Source organism: Acanthopagrus latus, chromosome 15 (assembly GCF_904848185.1).
Source record: "Acanthopagrus latus isolate v.2019 chromosome 15, fAcaLat1.1, whole genome shotgun sequence".
Lineage (NCBI taxonomy): Eukaryota > Metazoa > Chordata > Actinopteri > Spariformes > Sparidae > Acanthopagrus > Acanthopagrus latus.
Window position 1 is genome coordinate 18,088,461 of NC_051053.1, and position 25,130 is coordinate 18,113,590.

General features: G+C 38.6%; 4 protein-coding genes across 11 annotated transcripts in view; 2 read left to right on the forward strand and 2 right to left on the reverse strand.

The window, feature by feature from the left end:
- Window positions 1-77: 77 nt before the first annotated feature.
- On the reverse strand, window positions 78-7,960 carry LOC119033330 (cytochrome P450 3A27-like). 2 transcript variants are annotated; one of them, XM_037123268.1, is made up of 13 exons: window positions 7,805-7,960; window positions 7,440-7,533; window positions 6,577-6,629; window positions 4,900-4,999; window positions 4,177-4,290; window positions 3,601-3,686; window positions 3,376-3,518; window positions 3,154-3,278; window positions 2,816-2,900; window positions 2,449-2,609; window positions 2,124-2,350; window positions 1,516-1,678; window positions 78-1,420 (listed from the first exon to the last, which is right to left on the reverse strand). In XM_037123268.1, exons 1-13 carry the CDS (start codon window positions 7,873-7,875, stop codon window positions 1,343-1,345), a joined length of 1,500 nt encoding a protein of 499 aa, XP_036979163.1. In that variant the 5' UTR covers window positions 7,876-7,960; the 3' UTR covers window positions 78-1,342. The 2 variants fall into 2 exon arrangements, with proteins under 2 accessions (XP_036979163.1, XP_036979164.1); XM_037123269.1 differs by lacking the exons at window positions 6,577-6,629; window positions 7,440-7,533; window positions 7,805-7,960 and adding an exon at window positions 5,091-5,152.
- An 814-nt stretch (window positions 7,961-8,774) lies between these two features.
- LOC119033962 (cytochrome P450 3A40-like) lies at window positions 8,775-16,337 on the reverse strand. Of its 4 annotated transcripts, XM_037124598.1 has the most exons (15): window positions 15,788-15,994; window positions 13,591-13,635; window positions 13,328-13,398; window positions 13,096-13,189; window positions 12,940-12,992; window positions 12,647-12,746; window positions 11,881-11,994; window positions 11,649-11,734; window positions 11,398-11,540; window positions 11,010-11,134; window positions 10,825-10,909; window positions 10,267-10,427; window positions 9,931-10,157; window positions 9,398-9,560; window positions 8,775-9,305 (listed from the first exon to the last, which is right to left on the reverse strand). In XM_037124598.1, the coding sequence occupies exons 3-15, from the start codon at window positions 13,384-13,386 to the stop codon at window positions 9,228-9,230; spliced, it is 1,488 nt and encodes a 495-aa protein (XP_036980493.1). In that variant the 5' UTR covers window positions 13,387-13,398; window positions 13,591-13,635; window positions 15,788-15,994; the 3' UTR covers window positions 8,775-9,227. The 4 variants fall into 4 exon arrangements, with proteins under 4 accessions (XP_036980493.1, XP_036980492.1, XP_036980495.1 ...); XM_037124597.1 differs by lacking the exons at window positions 13,591-13,635; window positions 15,788-15,994 and adding an exon at window positions 16,320-16,337; XM_037124600.1 differs by lacking the exon at window positions 13,591-13,635.
- Window positions 14,521-18,207, forward strand: mrpl57 (mitochondrial ribosomal protein L57). 2 transcript variants are annotated; one of them, XM_037124602.1, is made up of 2 exons: window positions 14,521-14,679; window positions 17,653-18,207. In XM_037124602.1, exon 2 carries the CDS (start codon window positions 17,668-17,670, stop codon window positions 17,977-17,979), a length of 312 nt encoding a protein of 103 aa, XP_036980497.1. In that variant the 5' UTR covers window positions 14,521-14,679; window positions 17,653-17,667; the 3' UTR covers window positions 17,980-18,207. The 2 variants fall into 2 exon arrangements, with proteins under 2 accessions (XP_036980497.1, XP_036980498.1); XM_037124603.1 differs by lacking the exon at window positions 14,521-14,679 and adding an exon at window positions 16,612-16,748.
- Window positions 18,208-21,710: 3,503 nt separating this feature from the next.
- Window positions 21,711-25,130, forward strand: part of kcnh1a (potassium voltage-gated channel, subfamily H (eag-related), member 1a) — a 37,057-nt gene continuing 33,637 nt past the window's right edge. For all 3 annotated transcript variants that reach the window (XM_037122609.1, XM_037122610.1, XM_037122611.1), the window contains exon 1: window positions 21,711-21,974. In XM_037122609.1, the coding sequence (XP_036978504.1) occupies window positions 21,902-21,974 (73 nt within the window). In that variant the 5' untranslated portion in view covers window positions 21,711-21,901. The remainder of the gene's footprint in view (window positions 21,975-25,130) is intronic.

Here is a 25,130-nt window from a genome sequence, read left to right on the forward strand (position 1 = left end):
AATAATAATTAGTTCATTTTAAATAAGATGGCCTGGTTTGCATATTTACGAACATAAAATAACCAGAAAACCGGTAATACACAAAAAAAAGATTTATTAAGTTTCAAGGGGTTTTACAGAGGGATATGTTCATGTATCACTCAAAGTCTCAATTTTTAACATTTCATTTATAAAAATGGTGAAAAAATCTATCTTTTAAATGTCTGACAGGATTTTCAGATTTATGGAGTGATTAATAGAGACATCCAAAGATTCCCACAGTAAAAGAATCTAATATGTTGTTAAAATAGCTGAGGTCTCTACACACTGGCCTCATACCATCAGCAAGTGAAAGGACACCATACCTTGCTCGTAAGAAGTGGTTAAGAAATATGTGAGAGCTCTGCTGTTAGCATATTTTATTAATAATCAGATGTTTAATAATTGTCATGATTACAATGAAGTTATAATGGAAGTTATCAAAGAGGAAGTTACAAAATCAAATAAAGAGCTTAATCAGACAAAAGTGATTTACAAGCTGAAGTGTGGTAAAGGTCAAGATGTCAAAATGAGGTTGTGAAAATAAAAAACCAGGAACAACAGTTGACCAGTATGTCAACGTGCTTCTGGAAGCGGCTGCACGGCCTCATGAGGAAGAATTTTGAACCTGGCTGCAATGGTCATTACTGATCACATGTTTATTTAGATAACGCTTCATTTGTACACTAAGCAGCATCATTTTATTTTATTATTTTAAAAAAAGGCAATTTTCTTTATCTCAATAAGTAATGTTCATGTCCAAGTTAATATCCTCCAGAATACAGAACATTTTCTTACCGAGAGCAGCGTGACAAAATGGTACCACCTTTGTATTTGTATGTCACTGAGCAGCAGCTTCTGACCTGGTTGTAATTTTGGTTGAATATGACGCTCATACAGTCAAATAACAAGGTTTTGACATCAAAATCTTTCATGTTCTGGCCTTTTCTTTCACACTGTCATGGTGCAAGAAACTTAAAATAAAAACAGCATAAAAAAAGAGAAACTTTAAACAATCAAGTAAAGATTTGTGCTGTGCCACTGAAATATAAGAAGCGTTATATGGATTCATGCTTTGCAAACATCAAAGTAAGGATGACACATTTGATTAATAAAACTGCTGAGAAGTGAATAAAACAAACTCAATTTTATCAACATTGCCAGAGTAAACAGATAAGGTAAGATAATTTCGAAGTAAACAGTTGCAGTACAAACTTTAAATGTTATCCAGTGTGGAGATAGCACGTGTTATAACAACTGTCAAATATTGTGCTTGATAAGATTGATACAGACTCAGGGTATATTTGTCGATGCCTCTCTTGGACTACTGTTGTTTTCTGGGAACAAAGTTGAGTTTTATGGGCTTGAGTGGCTGAGACTTCCAGTCTAACTTCAGCGGAATCTAAAGGAAGAAATGAATATTAAATCAGTGATAGGGCAGCACAGCAGCAACAGTCTGAATGCACATGAACGTGTGTGTGTTGTTGTTACTCTTACCATGGTGTCTTTGCATGTTTCCACAGTGTAATTCTGCAGGAGACGGACGAGGACCATCTTCATGGTGAGGATGGCGTAACGCATCCCGATGCAGTTACGAGGGCCGAGCCCAAACGGCATGTAGGCGTACGGGTTCACATCCTCGCCACTGACTTTGCTGAACCTGCACGTACAGACAGGAACACAGAAACTCTTCAGAATATGAAGTCACCATCATTTGAAAATTAGTTTTTCATGCAATTGCCATAACTATTGAATCTCCAGTGCAGACATGTACAGTATGTCTAAATTAAATAATCCTGTGATGGTCAATTAAATTTATTTTTTGAATATATTTTAAACGTAAGCTGGGGCAGTTGATGTACTTTCCCCCTGTGTTGGGGCCCCCTAGTTGCAGGGAGGCCCCCTGGCACATGACTAAAATGCTTGTGCTCAGAACCTGCCCCAAAATGCAGACACCTGACAGTTTTCTTATTTGGGGCAAACTTGTTTTTTAACAAGGTCAAGAGCATCTGAACTTGGACGAGAAGGGTCCATTAAAAGCTTAAACAGTGTGGCTCCAGAAGAAGAAGTGTGATATGATGATACCAAATATTTATCATGCTTACCTCTCTGGTTTGAAAAGCTCGGGTGAGCTCCAGTAGCGCGGGTCCTTGTGCAACAAATGCACAGGAATATTAATCATGGTTCCTTCAGGGATGGTGAGGCCGTGGATCTGGATAGTTTTTTTGCACTTCCTCTCAAGCCGAGGGGCAGTGGGCAACACACGCTGAGACTCATTAAGAACCTGGTCCAGGTACTCTAGACCCATCAGAGCCTCGTATGTGATGGGAGCCTGGAGGCCGAAGCAGTGCAAAAAATAAACAGATATGGATTAGAAAAATATATAATGTAGGCTACTGAAACTACTGACAAACTTCAAAATTACTGTACATCTCTTGGGAGTTTGGCATCGATTTCTTCATGCAAGGTCTGCAGCGCCTCAGGGTTGATGGCCAGATTGTAAAGGGCGAAAGTGAGAGTGGTACTGGTGGTATCAAAGCCGCCAAAGATGAAAATGAAGGCCTGGGAAAGAATCTCGTGCTCAGTCAAACCTACAAAAAAAAAACAAACAAAAGAAATCACAACCTCAGACATTTTGGCATACAAGTGACTTTAATGATTTAGTCAATTATTGGAACAGTTGCCGATAATTGTTTGTCTGTTGACTTCTGCTTCTGCTACCAACTAATCAATTCAGATCCAATGATCACTAGACCAGTTTCATATACTGATCACAACTGCTGCAGTGAAAACGTACCTTTACTTGGCTGATCTTGTTCACTCTTTATCTCCGATTCCGGTATCTCATTCTGAAGCATCACCTGCAGGAAGTCTCCACGAATCTAGATTGCGACAATCAAACATTCAGGATGTGCCAGGCAGGCAGTTTCCATGAGTTTCCAGCTTTTAAGCAAAGCTAAGCTAAGCTGACCAACTGCTATCTCTAACTTATTATCTTATCAAACATCTAACTATGTTATCTAACATATTCAGACATAGGAGTGGTGTCAATCTTTTCATCTGACACTGGGCAAGAAACCAAAAAAGCTATTCCTTTAATTCTCTGCAACTTGTTTTCACGGATGGAATGCTTACAGATTCATCTGCATGGTGCTGGTCTTTAAATTTCTTGATGATGTTGTAGAAAAAATCAATACTGTCTCTGGGCATGAAGTCAATTTTCAGGAGTTTCATCAGACGGTCACCAAAGGGAAAAATCACTGAAAGGATACCAAAGAGTTTTTAACCCTAAATCTGCATACTAGGGATCACAAGGAGCTGATATGATGAAGTAATATTCATGAAAATAGTACATACGTATGAAAATTATGAACCCAAGACTGAAGTTAAGAACCTTCTTCATATGTACAACAATCGGGTCGTCAGGATTGTTTATGGAGTCTGCCTGAATACTGAAAGAGGCACTGGTCACAACATCCAAACTGTAAGGTCCCACAAATCTACGGCGGAAAAGAAAAAAGGTGGTTTAAATGTAATGTTGTATGGAATGTTTTGCTGGCGTGTTACAGACTGACAACATACTGTTTGACATCGACGGGTTCACTCAAATTTGTCTGTCCAAGTTTTTCAATAAGTCGGTCTGCATAGCGAGCAATGACGGGAAACACCTACAAAAAAAGTTGTGTAGTGTTAGTAATTTACTGTGAGAGAAATGGACATAACATAGTCATTATATATATATCAACAGCGCCTCTAAAAAGTGTTCACGCCCTGGCTATTTTCACCTTTTTTTTCGCTTCCATCACACTAACTGTGAGACTGCTAGAACCAATTGGTTGGACCTCTGTAGAATTAGGTCACTTTAAAGGGGGGGAATGTTTATGCAATCACTTCTTTTACATTATTTATTTCTGATTAATTGACATTACATTACAAATCTGTTTTCACTTGACATTGAAGAGCTAATATTGTAAACTTCTTGTTAAGAAAGCCAATAATATTGACCATTCCATATATAAAAGTAATAAAACAGGAAAATATCAAAGGGGGTGAATACTTCTTATAGGATCTGTAGATATATACATAGATAAATGTATGGGTATTGTTTCACAAAATCACAGGAAGCAGATTGCAGAAGTGGTGAGCTCAAACGCTGACCTGTTTCAGCCTTCCACTGGTGAAGCATGGTGATAAAGTGCTCCGAATTCTTTTCCATCTTTCATCTTTAACCACAGTGATTGCATCGTCCATAGGTCCTGAAATCATGTTATCCTGTGCACACGTGTAGAGTGAAGAGAAAAGTGTTTGGATTCATGTACAGAAGAGTTGCACTGTAGAGGACATAAAGTGACCTGTCTTTGGGTAGAACAATTTGATTTGTTCATTATTATTTATCATATTTATTTTTATTGATTTGAATTATCGCTGAATCATGATGTTTTTGCATCATAATTTACATTTTCACTGAAAAGTCTATTAAAATCCCGATGATGTGACATTTGTTCGGGTCTGAACTAAACCAACACATTTTCTTACATCTGGAAAGCAACATATATCTACGTTACTTGATTATAACGCTTTTTGTCACACATTTTACTTTCATCAATGTCCATATTTTTGATAATATTTTCATTAATTGTGCAGCCCTATACTGAATATTTATGGATCCACACAAGACACCAATCCACCCAGGTGAAGTCAAGACAGAGGAGAAAGGGTCTGAGTGTAAACAACAGGAAGTTGTTGCAAATGTTAACTTAACTGACAGTTTGTTATTCTTACATAATTCCCAGTGTTGTGCAATTTGACGAAAAAAGCAAGCAAAACACTCAATCCAAATGCAACTTTGTCAGTAAACATGCAGAGAGGAAAGTCTCTTACCCTGCGGTTGGTAAACGCAGAGTAGCACTCCTTCACCATCACCGTTTTGACCATCTCGGGGTCCGCCACCACTAAATTTGGGGTTCGTCCATCAAACAACCTGCACAAAAATACAAAAAATCATCACAATATAAACACGAGATACAAAACCAATATTTTATGAAGCATCCATATGAGCTAAAAATAGTCACATCACGGTGAGGTTGTCTCGTCTTTGGGATCTGTCTTGTGAATTCATGATTCATTTTGAAAGTAACTCTCCTCTCGTTTCAGATCACGTGCCCTTCCTCCTGTGTTCCTGGTCTGACGTCATCCCTAATCCCTGATTGTTTGCACCTGTGTCTCCCTCCCTCATGTGTATAAAGTCTTTGTCTTCCCCTGTCTGCGTCGCCTAAGTATTTCGTCGTCTCGTCGTGTACCCAAGCCTTGTCTCACAGCCCTTGAACATTCACGTCTTGTTAAGTATTGTCTTGTTTTATTTTTCTGTTTTTTGACCTCTTGAGAAAGTGATTTTGATTTTGTAAATTTTCTGGTTAGAATTTGTGTTTCAGTTTAGACCATTTTGTATTTGTTTCTTTTCCTCCCTCTGGAGCGCTTTTGGTTGTAATTTTGTTATTTGATAGAATAGAGTATTTTTCATAGCCTTGTGCCATCCTCTGCGGAGTGACTTTTCTTTTGTATGTTTCATATTTCAGATATTTAGAGTAGTGTAGGTTTTCCTCCTTCGGAGGAATATTTGTTGATGGAAATTTTAGCCGGTTTCTGCCAGAAAATAAATGTTTATCTTTCTGAGGATAAGAAATCCCTTCACAATAAACACTTATGATTATGATTATTATGATTACAGTTGTTTTCATTATTACATTCCAATGACATATCAGGATATTTCACGTAGGCAATAGCTGACATTGACCCAGAATGGTGTGTTTGTCATTGTTTGGGTAGTTGGTTTAGTTATTTCCTTTTTTTTTTTTTTTTTTTTTTTGAAGGTTATATCCTCAGCCATTTATAGACTGTATTAATAAAGCTAACCTTCTCTTCTCAACCGGCTCTGTGTCTTGTGTTTCATGAAACAGTCAAGAATTCAAAAGTTGGCAAAAGTCCTTATCTTTATATCCTACTGGTCAAGATTATATTTTAAGACATGTTACATAACAGATGCACTGATAAACTTTCTTTTGAAATACTTCAGGCTACATTTATATGACAGATACAGTTGCTGGTTTATTTTTTTTTTTTTAACAGTAAAATAATGTATTGTTAACCAGCTGTTCTTCTGCTGGTACTTTTATTTAATCTTAGCCAATCAGTACAAAAAAATAAATATCTTTTATCTTTCTGTGGCAAATAAATCCTTTCACAATAAACACTGACATACTTAAAACTTGCATAAAACGGGTCAAAATCCAGAGGTTAGCAAAGGTCTTTCTCTTTATATCCTACTGGTCAAGATAACATTTCAAGACAATGTGACATAACAAATGCACTGATAAGCATTATTTTGAAATACTTTAAGCTAAAGTATTTTATGCAGTGGTGAAAAATAAATACTGGAAGTACTTTTACTTACTATTACTGATTAATACTAATCCGTTAACTATATAAAGTGAGGGACCTGAGTACTTCTTCCATCATTTATGCCACCTGTGGGAGTTGGACTTGAAAGATGAAACTCACCCCCAGACATCTCCGTACTTGAGTTGGCACTCCCGGTCAAAAGAAATCATTCCCTAAAAGGAATTCAATAATAACAAGTGTTACAATTTAAGGTCACCAGAGCTTCCAACAGGTCCACTCATAAAGTGTATAGATAAACCAAGGCAGGTCACTGCTACTGAATTATGTTCCAGTATAAGAAAAAAAAACAAAAATAAAATAAAAGCCATTTACCCTTGATGTAAAATAAAAAAAGTAATTGTCATGAATAAATAGCAGACACTATGGAATAAAAATACCTTATCATTCATTTAATCTCATCATTATGAGATGAAACGTCTAAATTATGAGATCAAAATTTGATAAATCGTAACTGTTTGTTTTACCTCTATTTTGTATATCATAATTTCAAATGGGTACTATGTAGTTCTTAATATTGACAGTATGAGTGAGATAAGAATAAAAAAATAAATTAAAAAAAACCCAACAACAACAAAAAAAAGCATAACTGACTAGACAAGCTGTTCTCAGGGGAAATGAAGGTCCCAGAACACAGTTTGAAGTTAGAAATGTGGCAGGGTCCGCCACATATAAACAAAGAAACAAACACTATGAAAGTGTGTCAGTTTGTTTATTCAGTCATGAAATCTGAGCGAGCTTGTTTGTTTAGACTTGAAAATCAGTCAATGAAGAGGTTTTTTCTCTTTTAATTACATTTTCACCTTGAAGCCTTTTACATTATTTCATCAGGCTTGGTTTTCACCTTACTTGGTCTTTAAAATACGACAAAAATGGGCTTCCATACACCTGTAATTTTTAATGATTAAATCAATTAACTCCACATACCAGTCTCAAAGGGTTGTGTGTGTGTGTATGTGCCTTACATTCTTGAAGTAAAGAAATGTTCCAGCGAAAGGCAGAGGTGTTGGTCCAGGTATTCCCAGTTTTGTAAAAAACCTATATGGCCAAATGCCATACCTGTTTTTATATATATATATATATATATATATATATATATATATATATATATATATATATATATATATATATATATATATATATATATATATATATATATACATATATATATATATATATATATATATATATATATATATATATATATAGAGAGAGAGAGAGAGAGAGAGAGAGAGAGAGAGAGAGAGAGAGAGAGAGATTACAGCAACAGGAACGACTTGACATGAATCTGGAATATCGATAATGAGTTGTAGACACAGAAACTACTCACAGTAATAGCAGGGCGAAAAAGAGAGCCAACAGAGTCCAGGTGGATGCCGAAAACAATGAAAAGACAAACATTTTGACTGTCCTCAGAGACAGACAGACAGACAGACAGACAGGGAGAGAACACGAACAAGCCTCCCTGAGAAATGAGGAAACAGGCTGACCTTATAAACAGCGAGCTGCTGGGTGGTGGGCGGAGCTTAGAGACCGGCTGTCGCTTCACTGACGCATCTGTACAAATAAAGTTCCTGAACATGACGTTGCCTGAATCTAAAGGTGTTTGTTTCATCGTCCTCCCTCAGCCAGCGGGGCAACGGCGTCCCTTTTCTTTTCCGGTGTTGTTGGTGGCTAGCTAGAGGTGTGGTCCGCGGGCTAAAGTTGGCCCGCGAGAAGGCTCAGTGTGGCCCAACAGATGTTTCCATCACAGAAAAATGTATTAATGAATTAAAAAAAATATAAATATATATAACAAAATTGATCCTATTTTATTTGTGCTATTATTTCATGCTAAAAGTGCTCCTCAATTACGTAAAATCCCTAATCATTAATACATTTTTTAAATAATATGAGTAATAATAATCTTATGGGATGAAAAGTCAAAATTATGAGACAAAAGTCATTATTTGGGGATTAAAGGTCAGTATGAGATAAAAAGACAAGATCATGTTATAAAAACAACTAATTATGGGTGAAAAGTCAAAATTATAAGAGAAAAGTTTTTATTTTGGGATGAAAAAAAACATTATTATGGGATTAAAAACTGAAATTAGCCCAGGGAACTCCTGCTCTAGACAACTTTATATGTCTTTAGTAACATTTGTTGCTTCTATCAATAAATGGCTCAATATTACATTTGTGAGAGTTTTAATTTTTCAATATTGCAGACTTTTGTAAGAAATGTGTGCTCACTGACTGTGATGAGAAAGTTTAAAAAAAGGAGAAAGGCAATGCAAAATGAGATGAAATAAAAACTGTGGGTGTTCAAATCAATTTATTGTGCATTCTCTAACATGTTTTAGTTGTGAAGAAGTCCTGTAGGAATGATCCAGGTATTGTGCATTTTCCCGCAGTGATTGTCCCTTTTTGTTGTCACAAATCTGTAATACATTTCTTTTAACAAAAGACACTGGAGGTGAATCATTCATTAACAGCAGAACGTACTACAATACAAAGAAAAGATTTCTTACATTTCACAAACTAGGATTCGATAAAATCACACATTCAAGATCATTTATAGAAAAGCACTGGTGTGGATAAAACACATGTGATTCATCGACATTGCAAGAAAAATCAGGTGTTTAAGGTGCAGTGAGTTAACAACAGTTTCAGTAGGATGAACACTTGCTTTAAATGTCTGAAACAACTGCACAATAATTAGTTCAACATGAATTCTGAATCAAGGTAGATTCCTGGATGCCTCTCTTGGACTACTGTTGCAGTCTGGGAACAAAGTTGAGTTTTACAGGCTTTACTGGCTGAAACCTCCAGTTGAACTCCAGCGGAATCTAAAGACAGAATAAACGTAAAATCAGAGACATAACAGCAGAGAAGTGACAGTCTGAATGCACATGAATGTGTGTGTTGTTGTTACTCTTACCATGGTGTCTTTGCATGTTTCCACAGTGTAACTCTGCAGGAGACGGACGAGGACCATCTTCATGGTGAGGATGGCGTAACGCATCCCGATGCAGTTACGAGGGCCGAGCCCAAACGGCATGTAGGCGTATGGGTTCACATCCTCGCTGCTGTCTTTACTGAACCTGCACGTACACACAGGAACACAGATACCCTTCAGATCATGAAGTCACCAATCAGGAAACAAGTTTGAGTAAACGCCATCATGCCCAATATTATTCAGTGTAGCATTTTTAAGAAAGTTATTGCAAGAGAGATTTTGTTTGAATGAGTGAATACATTGTTTTAGCCACCAAGAAGTGAAAGCATTTCTCTGTGTATCAAAGTTGAATATTAACATAACCAATTCGAAATTTACGGAGAGATTGTTCAACAGAATATCAATAAAGATGGAAGATTGATTGTTGAGTCTCATTCCCTGGTTGTTATATCTTATTGTGGCTGAAGAAGAGGTTCATACTCAGGGATTCATTTACGTAAAGACTGAAAGTTTACCTCTCTGGTTTGAAAAGCTCAGGTGAGCTCCAGTAGCGCGGGTCCTTGTGCAACAAGTGCACAGGAATCCCAACCGCGGTTCCTTCAGGGATGGTGAGGCCGTTGATCTGAATAGTTTTTTTGCACAGCCTCTCAAGCCGAGGGGCAGTGGGCAACACACGCTGAGACTCATTAAGAACCTGGTCCAGGTACTCTAGACCCATCAGAGCCTCGTATGTGATGGGAGCCTGGAGGCCGAAGCAGTGCAAAAATAAACATATAAGGACTAGAACATTATAGGATGTTGGTTATTGAAAAGTTACAAAGGGCACCGTGTGAAATGCAAAATTACTGTACATCTCTCGGAAAGTTGGCGTCGATTTCTTTATGCAAGGTCTGCAACACCTCAGGGTTGATGGCCAGGTTGTAAAGGGCGAGAGCGAGAGTGGTACTGGTGGTATCAAAGCCACCAAAGATGAATATAAGAGCCTGGGAAAGAATCTCGTGCTCAGTCAAACCTTAGAGAAAACAAAAATAAAAAACAACCTAAAACATAATAATAATAATAATAATAATAATAATAATAATAATAATAATAATAAGAAGAAGAAGAAGAAGAAGAAGAAGAAGAAGAAGAAGAAGAAGAAGAAATGAAGCAATGACTTCCAAGTAGTTGTATTATTATGTAGTAATATCTACCAAGTACTCATAAAGTAGTAATGACGGCTGAATACTCATAATAACATAGTAATAATTACAGAGTATTCATAAAATAATGTAGTACCTCCTACAGAGTACTTGTATGAAAATACAGTAATGACTGATACTATTCATAGCAGTACTGCGAGCATCACGGGTGGTCTCATGGCATTGCAAGGTGCTCTGTCGTCAGTTACTGCTGTGGTGAAAACGTACCTTTACTTGGCTGATCTTGTTCACTCTTTATCTCTGATTCCGGTATCTCATTTTGAAGCATCACCTGCAGGAAGTCTCCATGCATCTAGACGGCGACAATCGAGACAAAATGCGTGAAATTAATGCAACAAATCGACCCTAATTGAAAACTTGTTTTTTCCCACTTGTGCAGATGAAATGCTTACAGATTCATCTGCATGATGCTGGTCTTTGAATCTCTTGATGATGTTGTAGAAATAGTTAATACTGGCTGTGGGAAATATGTCAATTTTCAGGAGCTCCATCAGACGGACACCAAACGGAAACATAACTGAAAGGAGACCACAAGGCTGTTACTAGTTACCGTACTAATAATCGCATGGAGCTCATATGATCAAATCAGGGATGCATGATATAGATCACACCAATAAAATGAATTATAAATTCAATATAAATAAATATTTAGATAATCATTTGTGAAGTTATTGGTATCAGCCACTGAAGCAGGTAATTATAGGCAATAGGTTTCAGCAGAAAACAAAACATTTGATGCATCTCTAGATAAAATATGTAACAGGTAAAAGGAATACATACACAGGAGAAAAACAAACAGAAAGTTGAAGTTGAGAATTTTCTTAATGTGTACAATAATTGGGTCGTCAGGATTGTTTATGGAGTCTGCCTGAACACTGAAAGACGCACTGGTCACAACATCCAAACTGTAAGGTCCCACAAATCTACAACAGAAGGATGGAGGTGGTTTTCCTTTAGGAACGTATATGGATTAAGTGTAATGATGTACTGTCTGTGATGATATGGTGGTATTTTAAAGATTGATAACGTACTGTTTGACATCGATGGGTTGACTCAGATCTGTCTTTTCAAGCGTTTTTACAAGTTGGTCCGCGTAGCGAGCAATGATGGGAAAAACCTTCAAGACAGAAAAGTTGTGTAATGTTAAGGATGTTCTGTACATTAGACACACTTCAAACATAATATAAATGCATTTGTATAGCTGTATGAGGTTATATTAAGCAGACTGCAGGACAGAAGTGATCGGTGAGCTCAGATACCAACCTGCTTCAGTCTTCCACTGGTAAAGCATGGTGATAAGGTGCTCCGAATTCTTTTCCACTTTTCATCTTTAACTGAAATAACTGCATCATGCAATTCTCCTATCATGACACTCTCCTGAAAGACAGATGGGGGAGAAAAGGTTTGATGAGTAAACGGATGGTATATTGTTTTCCTGTTTCCCAGCATTTGTGCTAAGCCACCGTAAATCAGCCAGCTGCTGGTTTGTACAGTAGCTTAATATTTACATGTGAAGCCACGAGAGAGCTTTTTTAATTTATTTATAAGAAATATTCCTTTAACTGCTCAGTGGCCGGCCAAACAGACTGTGGCTGTACTGAGCAGCTTCCCAGTGTCAACTGTGTGAGTGTGAAAAAAAGAGAAAGGCTTGGCTCTCTGTGAAATAAGTTAAATAAATATACAAACAGTCTTTCTTGTTTTGGTTAACTTGATGGAAGTCGGTATCTGTATATGAACAGGCCGAGTCCAAACAACACTGATTTTTTTCCCCAGTTGCCTCTAAAGTTGTGTGTGCGGCCTGGTGTGATCCTCGACCATACATGTCTGACTCTCTGTGTAAACAGGATGCTGCAGTTCTTAGCTTGGTTGAAGTATCTTTCAGCCATTATATTTGTTGTAGTAGTGATATCTATATTTTGTTGCTACAGTCAAGTGGCAATGCTGCACATGCATCGGTGCGTCAACTTGTGTGTTTTAGAAATGATATCTTTATAAATGAATCAACCTCCAAACAAGGAGAGGCTCTTACCCTGCGGTTGGTAAACACAGAGTAGCACTCTTTCACCAACACCTGTTTAATAATCTCAGGGTCTGTCACCATTAACAGTTTTGATCGTCCATCAAACAACCTGCACAAAAAGATGACATCACAGACACTGATTAAACCAAATTCTATAAAGCTTCATCCACATGAGCTCAAATACAGAAGAACATATCAATAGAAGCTGTCCAATATGTCATGATAGGCAATTAGCGGAAAGTCCTCATAGTTTGTATTGGTACTTAAGTCAGAATTTGGTCTTAGTAGACGGAGCAACTCACCCCCATACATCCCCATACTTGGCATGGCAGTCACGGTCAAAAGCATTCACTCCCTACAAGGCATTATTTTCAAAAAACGTTAATCACATAAAGTGTTTGGGTGAAGCCATGAGTGCCTGGCAGGTAACCACACCTGTGTTCATGTGTTTGCCTTACCTTTCTGAGGTAGAGCAGTGTGCCAAAAAAAGGCCATGGTCTCGGTCCAGGCACTCCCAGTTGTTTGAAAAACCTAAATGGCCAAACACTGTACCTATATTACAAAACAACATAGAAAAACAAAGACAGTTACAACCTACTTGTTACACTAGCAAAATCAACATGGACAGGACAGTAAATGAGCTTCAAAACAGCTTTAAATGTTTCAGAAACAGATGCAGAAAGTACTCACAGCAACAACAGGGTGAAAAAGACAGCCAGCAAAGTCCAAGTGGCTGCTGAAAACAACATTTTGACTTTGCGCTGAGAGAGAGAGAAAGAGACAGAGCTGGACACAAACCAGGCTGCACAAAAAATGAGGAACTGCGCCAGGGAAGCAAGTGACCTTAACTGACCGGGAGTGGGAGGAGTGCAGAGGCTGAACTTCAGGCATAAAGGAAGGGTAATAATTCATAATGGTGTTTGTGTAATCCAGTGCAACCTTATCTAGCTTACCTGGGCATTAAGGGCTTCTGATTACAGTCTGTTGCCGTTGCCCAGCTTGATTCCAATTATAAAAGAAGAAGGTTTATTACATTTTATTCATAACAGTTTAATCTAAGCCAATACTTTTCTCATTTCCCAAGGAGCAGAAAGATCCTCCAGAAGAACCAACCCTGAACTTAAACATCTAAACATAAACTTAAATAAAAAATAAACACTGAATATGCTTTGATTGAAATTTCATATAACTTCTTGAAGTAAAACATTGTTTAACTTGGTTGTGCACTCATTATGCACTTCAACAATAAAGTCGAAATGTCAAGAATAAAGTCAACTCTTCTGGTCCATCAAATCCAGTTAAAGGAGTGACTGACAGATATGCCAGCAGCTGCTGAGCCTACAGTCTCTGCCATTACTACAGCTATGGAATGAAGCATTCTGTGTGTACTGTGATCAGCCCTTCAGTGTCCTAATACTGACAACTACTCTGTGTTTATGAGCTAAAAGAGAAATGATTTAATTGTTACAAAACCCAATTCTAAAGTACAGCTAAAGCAACTCACCTACACAAGGCATTTTGTTGAGGCTGTCACATGAGCTGTTTCATTTATTCTCAAAGGGGTCGCTTTAATCTTGAAATGCCAACTTTATTCTCAACATGTTGACTTTATTTGTGAACTTTTATTTAAACCTTTTTCTTGACATTTAAACTTCCTCCTCTCATTTCTCCCCCTCACCTCTGGCACTGATACTCTTCCATTGGCATTTTATGTAAAAGTAATCATACAACAACCCGATGTAAACAGGAAGTCGTAGCTCAAAGTATGATAAGTATTGCACCCAATTCAAAACGTTATTTCGCATGGAATACGTTATTTTAAAACATCTGCCCTAATATTTAACGAAAAGTAACTAAGTGCGAAAAACGCAAACAAGAACATGGTTGAGCCGTCCCCGACACCGTAGTTAACCCGGAAATACTATCAGACTGTCTCGCGGCTTCTCGCACTGCTATTGTGGTGTTTTTCATTATTAACTGTCTGACTCCAGGCTTTCTTGTCGTCGGAAAGGCAGCAACGTTTGACATAGTTATAAAGTGAGGTAAGGATAAAAAGCGTGGTTTACACATTCGAGCATGTGCTGAATGTCACACGATGCCCTTTCTAAGCTGCCCTTGGTCGGAAAACCTTCAGCTACGGCTAAGCTAGCTTCACATTGTACGTCAACGGCTTGAGTTAGCAAACACAAGTTAGCCGTCTGCTAACACATCCACTGTCACAGTCGTTTCGAGGTCATATGGTGATTTCGGACGAAAACTGAATTAGATTTTTTTCTACGGGGAGACGATAATGTTGGCAATTAATGACATAGGTGATTTCATATGTGTCTGAATAACGTTGATTCACCGTATTGATCATTTCGGAAGCTGTAGTTACACAGAATTACGACACTAACGTTATACTCCAGTGTATGTCCATTATTTCAGACTTCTAACATCTGTAACTTGAAAGTGAACAACATGTGTAACGGTATGTTAGCCCAAGTTTTTGCCTCTCATGTATTGTTGTCATTACTCTGATCAGACTGACTGAAACATGGACGCTATTTTTGCAAAGCCCAAGATTTTCGTTCGGCTAAATAAGTTTGCCAATTTGCAGGAAAAGCTCAAGTGTAATTGATAAACCTAAGGCTGTGATTGACACCTTAATGCACCTGTGCCATTATTGTTACTATTAATATCATTTACACCCGTGCTTCTCCTGCCATGGGAGGTCAAAATGTCTGCTGTATACAATATCTAAAATGCTGAGTGTGATTAGAGCTTACTCATCGACCCACTAAGTTAAAAACTTATTAGCTTATGATTATCTCACTGTCTACAGGTGTGTTTTCCATGCTATGACAGTTAAAAACCTAACGTTAGAATACAGTAACTGTTTTTGGTCACTAAGTGGTCTTTTTTTTTTTTTTAATAAAGCTTACTTTGCTGATGGTAGCTGCTTCCAGTGGCTGAACAGGTCACATTGTGAGTGACCCAAAATTTCTGTCAAATGCATGTCGTCATGCAACTCCTTGTTAATAAAAAACTATTGTACTATACACAGCAACACTTTTGACTCAATAACCCTCATAACCCTGGAGAGATAAAGTTGTTGACATGATGTCATTGTCATGCACTGCTGTAAAGATGTCATAATTCATGACTCACCAGTATGCCAAAGCTCAACACTGCTCAGTGCAGGTGGTAACACAATTCATATCCTCATAAAGTAGAGATTTGTATTTGTCTTTCTTTTCAGTAAGTTTTATTTAATCTACTGCATGTCACCCGACCTGCTGGACACACAACTCCCATGGCTGAAGGAGCCTGTTCCTTGTTGATCTGCAGATTATTAAATGGTTCAAAGTCCTCTCGGGTGTTAGTAAACAGTAAATGCGCTGTAATCCAGAAACAAGGGTGACTGTCAGAGGCATATGAAAACTTTATCCAGAGGTGAAGGGCTTTGGTAAAGTTGTTTTTTAGAATGATGATTGAAAAATCAAGCTGACATTTTTATTTCTCTTTAGTTGTGTGTTTCATTGGCTTTTGTTTCATTTTCAGGGTTTTGTAATTAAACGAAGGTTTCTTAATTCCCCTCCCTACTGAAAAGCCACCCACACAGGTGTTTTCACTTAGCTGGGCTGATTAGATCTCTTAAAACTGTGTGCAGGCTCTTTGACACAGATGTTAAAATGCTGACCATGAGCAATGCAGATCAAGTCGTAGACGTCTGTTGCTTCTCTTTCTCCATCATTTCCTGTCATTTATCTACTGCTGCCATCTGATAATGGCCTAGAAGTACTTTCACCTCGAACTGTGACACTTGCTTTTCACCTCTCATCCAAAAAATGGTGGCTAGAGCCTTATTTCTTTAACTGCACACCTGAATGACACAAGCATATCAGGAGGAGAGGTGCTGATTGGCTGCAGGTCAAAGACTGTTAAATGGCTAATGCTAACAAACTGGCGAAAATAATTTCCTGTCTCACTGCACCTCTTATCTCACCTTTACTTAGACTTTGGATACTTTTAAAGCAGCTCTGCTCAAATTCAACCTAATCAGCAGCTGCTGAGCCTACAGTCAAGACCTTTTTAATTTGTTACAGTAGGGAAGGCACAGCTGCTGACAGTAAGATTTAGAATGGCTGAATCATTTATTGAGCCAATATTAGTGTGTGAAAATTATCTTGATAGTAGCTGGCCAATTTCCATCTTTGCCCTCAGCTTACTTGAAGAGGAATCATGTGATCTAGCCATGTGGCAAATGTTATTGTACTGAAAGGATTAAATGCTGATTGCCATTTCACAGGGATTCTGGTGCTCAAATTAATGTATCCACCATTTTACGGCTACTTCTTTCACAATAGTTGCATTTGCATGGAGCCTAATATTTCAATTGGAATCCGCTGAAAAGAATAAATATGCTCCATATGAACACCTCAATCAGAATTTGCAGGCCCAAACCAAATAAATTTCAGTCGGTTGCAGAGAAGTAGAACCTTTTCATAAACCAATCAGAATAAAGTTGTCCCATGTAAACAATGTAACCTGATTATTTTCCCGCTGCGTTCTCTCCCCACATGCCCAAGGTCTTTACGTAAAGATAACTGCTTCTTAGGTGACCTGATTTACTGTAGAGAGTTCGTTTTTGATACAAACTCATAGAATTTAACATAGACAATGACAGATATCCATCTTCAGGACACGGTGACGACCGAACAAGAGCCGAAAATGTCAGAAAAATACATGACTTAACATCACTTTTGCGCATGTCCCACTGCCGTCCCGGTGAAATTTGTTGATAAAGCCTTTTTTCCACCACTTTACATGTGCATGGTTTGGCCACTGTATCAAATTGGCACTCTTATTGGGGATAACATCCTTTCTTCTTCCGATTAAAACATCTGCTGTAAAATATTCTGTACTTTTTTTGTGTGATGTTATGGCGATATAACAAGTCCACAGTGGCCTTGTTGACGATCTATTTCTGTAATTTTTGCTCATTGGTCTTTTTAACTGTTTTTCCTTTTCAGAAATAACGGGCCAAGATGTTCCTCACCCTGTCCCTTTTGCGGAAAGGCATCCCGGGTAAGCAGTGGATCGGAAAGCATCGACGTCCACGACAGATTACCTGGCAGATGAAACGCAACACTCTGACTCACCTGGAGCGCGAGGCTGAGAATGAATACTGGATCAGCCGGCCGTACATGACCGCTGAGCAGGAGCGCGGCCACGCGGCAGAGAGACGAGCCGAGAACTGGCGCAAGATCAAGGAGACAAAATTTGTCAACTTCCCTGAACACAAACGCATCACAGATCACCTGAGTCACCTCAATATCACCAAGACGTGGTCCAGTTAATATGAGCAGAGGGACGACGCGCAAAGACTCTTTATAATGCAAAAATATAAGTTTTGTTTTGTGAACTTTTGTGAAAATTGGTCAGTGAAGTCAATAATAGTCCTTTTTAACAACTCTGTAAACTGTTTGTGGTTCTGTGTCACCGACTTAACCACAATGCAACATCACTGTAATTGCTCCACATTTAGTGCTGCTGCTTTGGATAAAAAACAGCTTAACATTCTCTCATCTGTGGGTCCTTATTTTAGTGCTCATTAACAAAATACTCTTTCAAGTCGAGAAAAACAGGCCTCCCACTGGTTATAAATTCTCTATAATTATATGCACTGCTCAAGCGTAGTCTGTGAGGGAAACATTGGAATTATATAAACTCTCTGGGGAGTTTTGGGGGAAATTATGTAATATTACAAAGGGTTCATTTCACTGTAATACAGCCGGATGCCCTCTACAGGTTTACATTTCATGTATTAGAGGACTGTGACTCTCAGTGAGCCCAGCTGGAGCAGGAACGAAAGTGTTTAATCCCTTTAAACCTTTGAAGTTAGAAAAGGAAGGAATACATTTCAAGTTCATCGAATTCTTCTCACTTCATGAAAGGATTCTCACAAGTTTTAATTTTTTTGTGTGTGGGGAGCCTTGTGATTCTAGTAAATCTAATATTTTCTGCTTGAAAAAAACCCAGGTTGTACTGACATTGTAATACCTGTTGCTCTGTGAGAATCTGGTGACGCGTTGGACACTGTGTAGGAGTTCGACCCTCACATGAAAGAGACTTTATCACAGACTTGTCTGATAAGTTATTGCCATTACATATCCTTTATCACTCCTGCACAAATACATTACTAGAGTAAGGGCCAGCAGGTGCTCCTTAACACAGTCACCTGCACCTGACTTTCATTGCCTTAAAAGGATGGCTCAAAGGCAGTTATTAAAAACACTGACTCAGAAGGCCTCGGACGTTGAATGGCGTCCTGTGCACCGGGCTGTTGTGTCCTTTCATGGTAACACTTCACTTTAAACCCTCTATATTTATTATTATTAGCAGCAGACCTTCATTATCTTTTAAACACCAGATGAGTTGTTTTTGCTGGTTGGTTGGTTTGTTGGGAAGATTACACAAAAACCACTAAATGAATTTCAATGAAACCTGAATGGAGAAGGGGTCTCGAGGCAGAAAAAACCCCATTACCTTTTGGTGCAGATCCTGATAAAGGGTTGGATTCAGGAATTCTTTAAAGGTGCTATTTGTAAGAAAAGCTGTTCTTTGAGTCTTATTCCCAGTGTGTCATGAACCGACGCTTTGAGATGGTGGCCAACCCGTCCTACAAAAAAACCCTCAAAAATCAGTATAATAATACAAGAACAGAAGGTCAACCTCATCATGTTAAGGAAAAATCAGACGAAAATTCAAAATGTCCATATAAATAAATACAAAAAAAGACATTAAGCATTTGTGACATGATATGTAGAAACCCACAACCAAAATAGTTTTTCATTCTGTCATATGACCACCCCAAGGATCCCTGAGGGTCTCTGAAACCCACTTTAAGGTGGAACTTAAACCGTTCTTTGAATATCTATATACTGCCTGTGAATGCTGAACCAAAACTATGAAAAGAAATGGGCGTTGAGCCAAGCACGAACCAGTTTGTCCACTTACTGAAGTGGACAAACACAAGCGTGGCTCAGCTATTTGGTACCTTTTAAATTGGTCGAACAAAAAAACTGCAACATTCCGAGCTTCTCTGCGGCACACAGAGCCCTGCTGGTTTCCATAGCAGCCGGTCTGACTTTACACCTGTGAGAACTGGTGGACAAACTGAGGGGAAGGAAAAGCAGCAGACCACTTGTGTGAGAAAAAGCTTTCCACCTGACCTTTGTGCTGTCCATTTGTTTAATTTGAATGGAAATGGTGCCACCAGAAGCGTCATTTGAAGTCCATCTTTGTAGGAGCACTGCAGGGTTTGAAAATAATTGAACAGGATTAATGAGCTGGTTCGGGAAAATGCTGTCGGGGAAAGGGGCGATTTTACTGCAGCTGTTATAACAGGGAAAAAAAAGATCCACATGCCTCGGTACTGCTGCTCCTCTGGGACACACCATTTCCAGAGCCTGACTCTAAGCGATTAATCCATGAAACACTAACTAACCACAACCCTCCAGGGTCGACTGCAGGAAGCTTCCCTAAATGTTTTCACACTGAAATAAACAGTTTGGACACGGCCTTCTGTTTTAATCTGCTAAATATTACAAGCCTGGATTCTTATTTAAACTTTGTCAGCACACTCCACTACATTATTTGATAAATATGGCCACTCAACCTCTGTTTATATGGATGACTTTGACTGTAAAGTGATATTTTAACACAATATCTTTACTCTTATTCAAATATGACTTTTATTTGGTATAACACTGGCAGCATTTTACTGTTAAATGGGACATGGTATACATCTGAGGGGTTGTGGGATGATTAGTGGGGCAGAAGAGCTGGGGAAACAAAGCTCTGCCACACAAATTGAAATAGTTTATTTTTTGTTTTGTACTTTGTCTCTACTAATTCATCTTCTTATCAAATGTTGGATAACCCAAACTGTTCTTTTAACCAAACTAAATATGTGAGAGATTCATTAATTAAACATGACAAAGTCTCCAAACTGCTGCTTTGTAAAAATGTCATAAGCAGTCACAAGCCAAAGAGATTGGAAACCACTAGTTTAATCCATGACAATATATTTTAGAAACCATAGTACACTAAAAAAAAAAATAATTTTAACCAGCCTATATGTAAGCTACATTCTTATTAGATTATATTAGTTCAATTTAAAGTGTCACACTTGAGTCAATGTGTACAGATTAAATTACCTTAGACTGATTCAAGTACATGAATGCACACTAATACTTAAACCACATGTTTTACTCAAATATAAAGTTAAAAGGAAATTCTACGTATAATGTGTGTTTCAAGTGTTTAGTATTCAAGTATCATACATAAAAGTAAAGAATTTTGTACTGGTTACTCTGGGTCCTATTATAAATCACACATCCAGTAACCTAATTTATTCTAATTTTGCCGGGGTTGTGATGCTCAAATAAATGTCCCAACCGTTTTACATACACGTCTTTCACGATGTTAGCTTATGGGAAAAAGTATTTTTTTGAGCTGCCGTGCTTCAGGTGGCACTATGATTGAACACTTTGGCCACTACAAAAACATAGGCTTTAAAACCTGGCCCTTCCTGGGGACTTGGGGGGTGCTTCCTTCTCAGACCTGTTAGAGCTGACCAATCAGAGCCGGCAGCAGCCTTAAAGAGACAGGCACTGAAACGAATAGAGGTGCTGCAGCAATGGATGGTATGAGGGAAGAGAATTTCTAGCGGTCACCTAAAATAAAAGTTAGAAACTGAAAATAATAATGGGCCCTTTAATGTAATTCAAATGCTTCAGTGTTTTAGGCAGCTTATTTTTTGAATGTATGTGTTTTTACTGTATAACAATTGCAGTTGATTAAAAAACAAAATTCCCTTCTGAATTGGAGCTGAGGTAGCAGATCATTCAGTCACTCCAGCTTGCAGGCATTGTTTTGTCCAGCAGGTGGCGCTGCAGGATCTGTGTGTGTGCTGCGTGTGGAGGAGCGGAGCCTCGGCCCCTCCTGCGCGCTGCGTCCATGCGTTGTTTCTTTTTTTCTTTTTTTTCTTTTTTTTTTTCTTTTTCTCTCGCCTCCTGGATGATGAGGTGCGTGTCTCACCAAAGAGGCGCCAACGCACCGCACCGCACCGGGCTGAGGGGGAGGCTGCTAATGAGCAGACCAGACAAACAAGAACAACCTCTCCAAGACGCGCACGCAGAGCCGGAGAGAGCATGAAGACGAGCGGCGGATGGAGGAGTGAAGATTCACCTGCAGACGCCTGAGTGAAGCGGCAGGATGGCGGGGGGCCGGAGGGGACTTGTGGCCCCTCAGAACACTTTTCTGGAGAATATTGTCAGACGGTCGAACGGTAAGGATGAGGCTTGATGTGGCGCGTTCAAGGGAAAGATTCATAACATTAAAACTACAAATGCAACCTGTCTCAGAGGGCAGGTAGGCGACAATAAATATGAATATATATTTTTTTAAAGCCAGTCAACTGAATTTATTAAAAAAAAAAGCAAACAAACAGGAGGCTAATCAGTGATGAAGCTCTGGGTGTTAATGTGCGTTAAAAAAAGTTGGTTTTGTTTAATGCAGACACATGGCAAAGAGTGCACATTTATATTCTATGGTGTACTGATTTTTGACGACTGAAGCTGCTGTTCCCTGCAGGAGTGTGTGGAGAGACAGCAGGTTACATTTACTACTGATTGCATAAGGTCACTGGAAGCCTTAATTGGAAAATGACATGAGCCATGGACGCCTCCTCTGGATTATTGTGCCTTCTACTGTCTTCATGCCCGTAAATCATGAATATTCTGAGTAAAATATGTGTCAGTGATTAATATGATCTCTTCCCATCATCCCACCTTCTGCTACAGGGCTTTTGTTGCTGTTGTCTTAGTTTATAACCTAAGTATGTCTCAATAACCTCATTAAGACTACTGCCTTCAGTTCTTCTCTTTGCATCTTTAATTTTATGGATAGCAACACCGCTAAAACAACATTAAGCTCCCAAAAAAACGTCAGACATTACCAACCAAATAACCATCAACCAGCAGAGTTGGTCAAAATTAGGGGTACGCTATACTGAGTTGTCATAATCTTTAATTAGTGTCTCCTTATGACCAAAACCAATAAGATAATGGATGATTTCACATTTTTGGAATATAATAATATGTATAATATATTTAAAAAACAAGATCCTAACCTGTAGTTTATGCACCTCCGAGGGTAACAAGGTGAGCAAAGACGGATGATTTATTATTCCACAGTTTTAATCAGATTTGTTGTGTTCAAACTCTCTCAACCCTTGTGGAACATTCTTCTTTTGCTGCTGCACGGCTCTACCCAGCTGCAGCTGTTTAAAGAATATGCTCACCCAGAATTGAAAAGTCAGTCATTATGTGGTCACCCTCATGCTGATGGAAAGTCAGGTGAAGTTTTGTTGTCAATGACACATTTCTGGAGCTTTGCAGTGAAACGAATTCTCCTAAACAACTGCAGTAGATGGGGACTTGTTTTAAAATGTATAAAACAACCAAAGAAAAATCATAGATTGGCCCCATAATGTTTGTCGGAATGGATTTGAAAAGATGTTATTTACACTGTTGAGGCGCGGTCGAGCTTCTGCACCCGCTTCAGATGCCAAAGCTTTTAGCTTATCAGCAACAGTGAAGCTGTTGCGATTAAAAAAGTTTTAATGTCTCTTCAAATCAAATTAGAAACTCATTTCTTATGGACACTTGGATGACATCGGATGAGCTGTATGGAGGCATTTTATGTTTTTCTTCCGTTGTTTACTTGCATCTAGTCATTTAGTTTGATTTAGGAGAATGCTTATAAACACAGTTTTTGCTGTGAAGCTCCAGAAATGTTTTGTGAACAGGGAAACTTCACCTGACATTCCACCAGCATGGACATGATGACTGAATGTTCATTTTTTAAAGTTTATTTTCACTTTGCATTTTTGGTTCTATATATTGGCGGTGAATCCCCCAATACTGAGCCCATTATTTATAATGGATCCCTGTTTGATATGTGTCATGACTGTCCTCTAACCTTGTTTAAACCTCTTGACACACATTGACCGACCTCTTAGTCCAAACCAGTGATCAAAACATATTCATTATCTGGTTATAATGATGAGGTCCTTCTCTAAAATGTGAATACTCTTAATATAATCTTAATATAGTTTATAAGTAGTAGTCTGTAACTAGTTGTGTGAAGACAGTTGGTCACAATTGGGAGCTGGATCTTACCAAACTCTGTTGGAGGTCTTACAGTATTTTTGGACATGGTTGTCAGTAATGGTTTGGCCTCGGCCCCTGAATTATTAGAATCAATATGAAGTGACAGGGCAGGCTGGAGAGTTACGACACTAGACAGCTAACTGTGAAACACAACCAGCATCTGTGTGTGTGTCTGTCACGAGGCACACTCAGGGACAAAACGGAAATCACGCCAGCTAATTGGTTTGAGCTATAATTGCCTCTTTTTAAAATGAGGTGTGGTTTGAGTTCGGTTTGGGTTGTTTTTTTATCCTCTCAAACACTCGTGGTCAGCTCTCCCAGCTGTGTGCCGAACCAATATGTGCCTGTCTGTGTATGCACTCGTTGGGCCTCGCTGTCAGTCTGCCCCTGTTGCACATGTCTACATTAAAACGTGTTATGACAGGAAGGAACAACTTGTTCAGAAAAGGGTGAATGCGTCTCTCCGGAGCGGGGCTTTCTTTAGATGAAGTGCGCAATGATCTGGCTCCCTAAGGTGTGTGATATCTTTAAAAAGAAGGAAAATCCGCCCTTTAAGAACGAAAGCCCATGCATATGTTTTTCTTACGACCTTGGGCGGCCCATGGATTAGCGAGCAGTAAATCTCTCTGAAGCTAGAAACAAAAGAGCCGAGACGATAATCTGTGGGACGCCACTGAGAAACTGTGGAGTGACTTGTGAGAGACACAGAGGTGGGTGGGCGTTCACAAACAATGAGATTATTCCTTTTAATGGCTTTAGTCATTTATTTTTATCAGTAGTACATAATGCCAGTAAGCAAACATGGACAATATAAGGGACCTGGACCTAGAACGCTTATGAAATGCTGCCTGTGTGCCTCATATGTGCATCTAGGATGCCTAGGACCCCCTGAAATCCTCAGTCACATGTTTGTTAAGTCTTGTTATATCCTGTAAAGTTTATTTGTATGTTGAAGTGTTTGAAGATGAGGAACAGTTAAGAAAATGTTGGCGGCTGAAGATACAGTAAGGTAATCTTTGTGTTGATGCCACTTCTAGCATTAAGTATTTTAAACCTTCAAGAACTCATTTTTTGGGCACCTCTTAAGTTGTTATGGTGAACCTTTTAGCAAACATCTACCAAGTCATTCAATTGGAGTCGTGTTTCTGGCCTACTGTTGAATTCAAGTTCGTGCTCACTCTCTTTTTGCTCTGTTTTTGGTCACCACCAATTCCTATTTAAAATTTCTATTGTGATGCGAAATGCCTCACTATGTTCACTGTCTGTCAGCC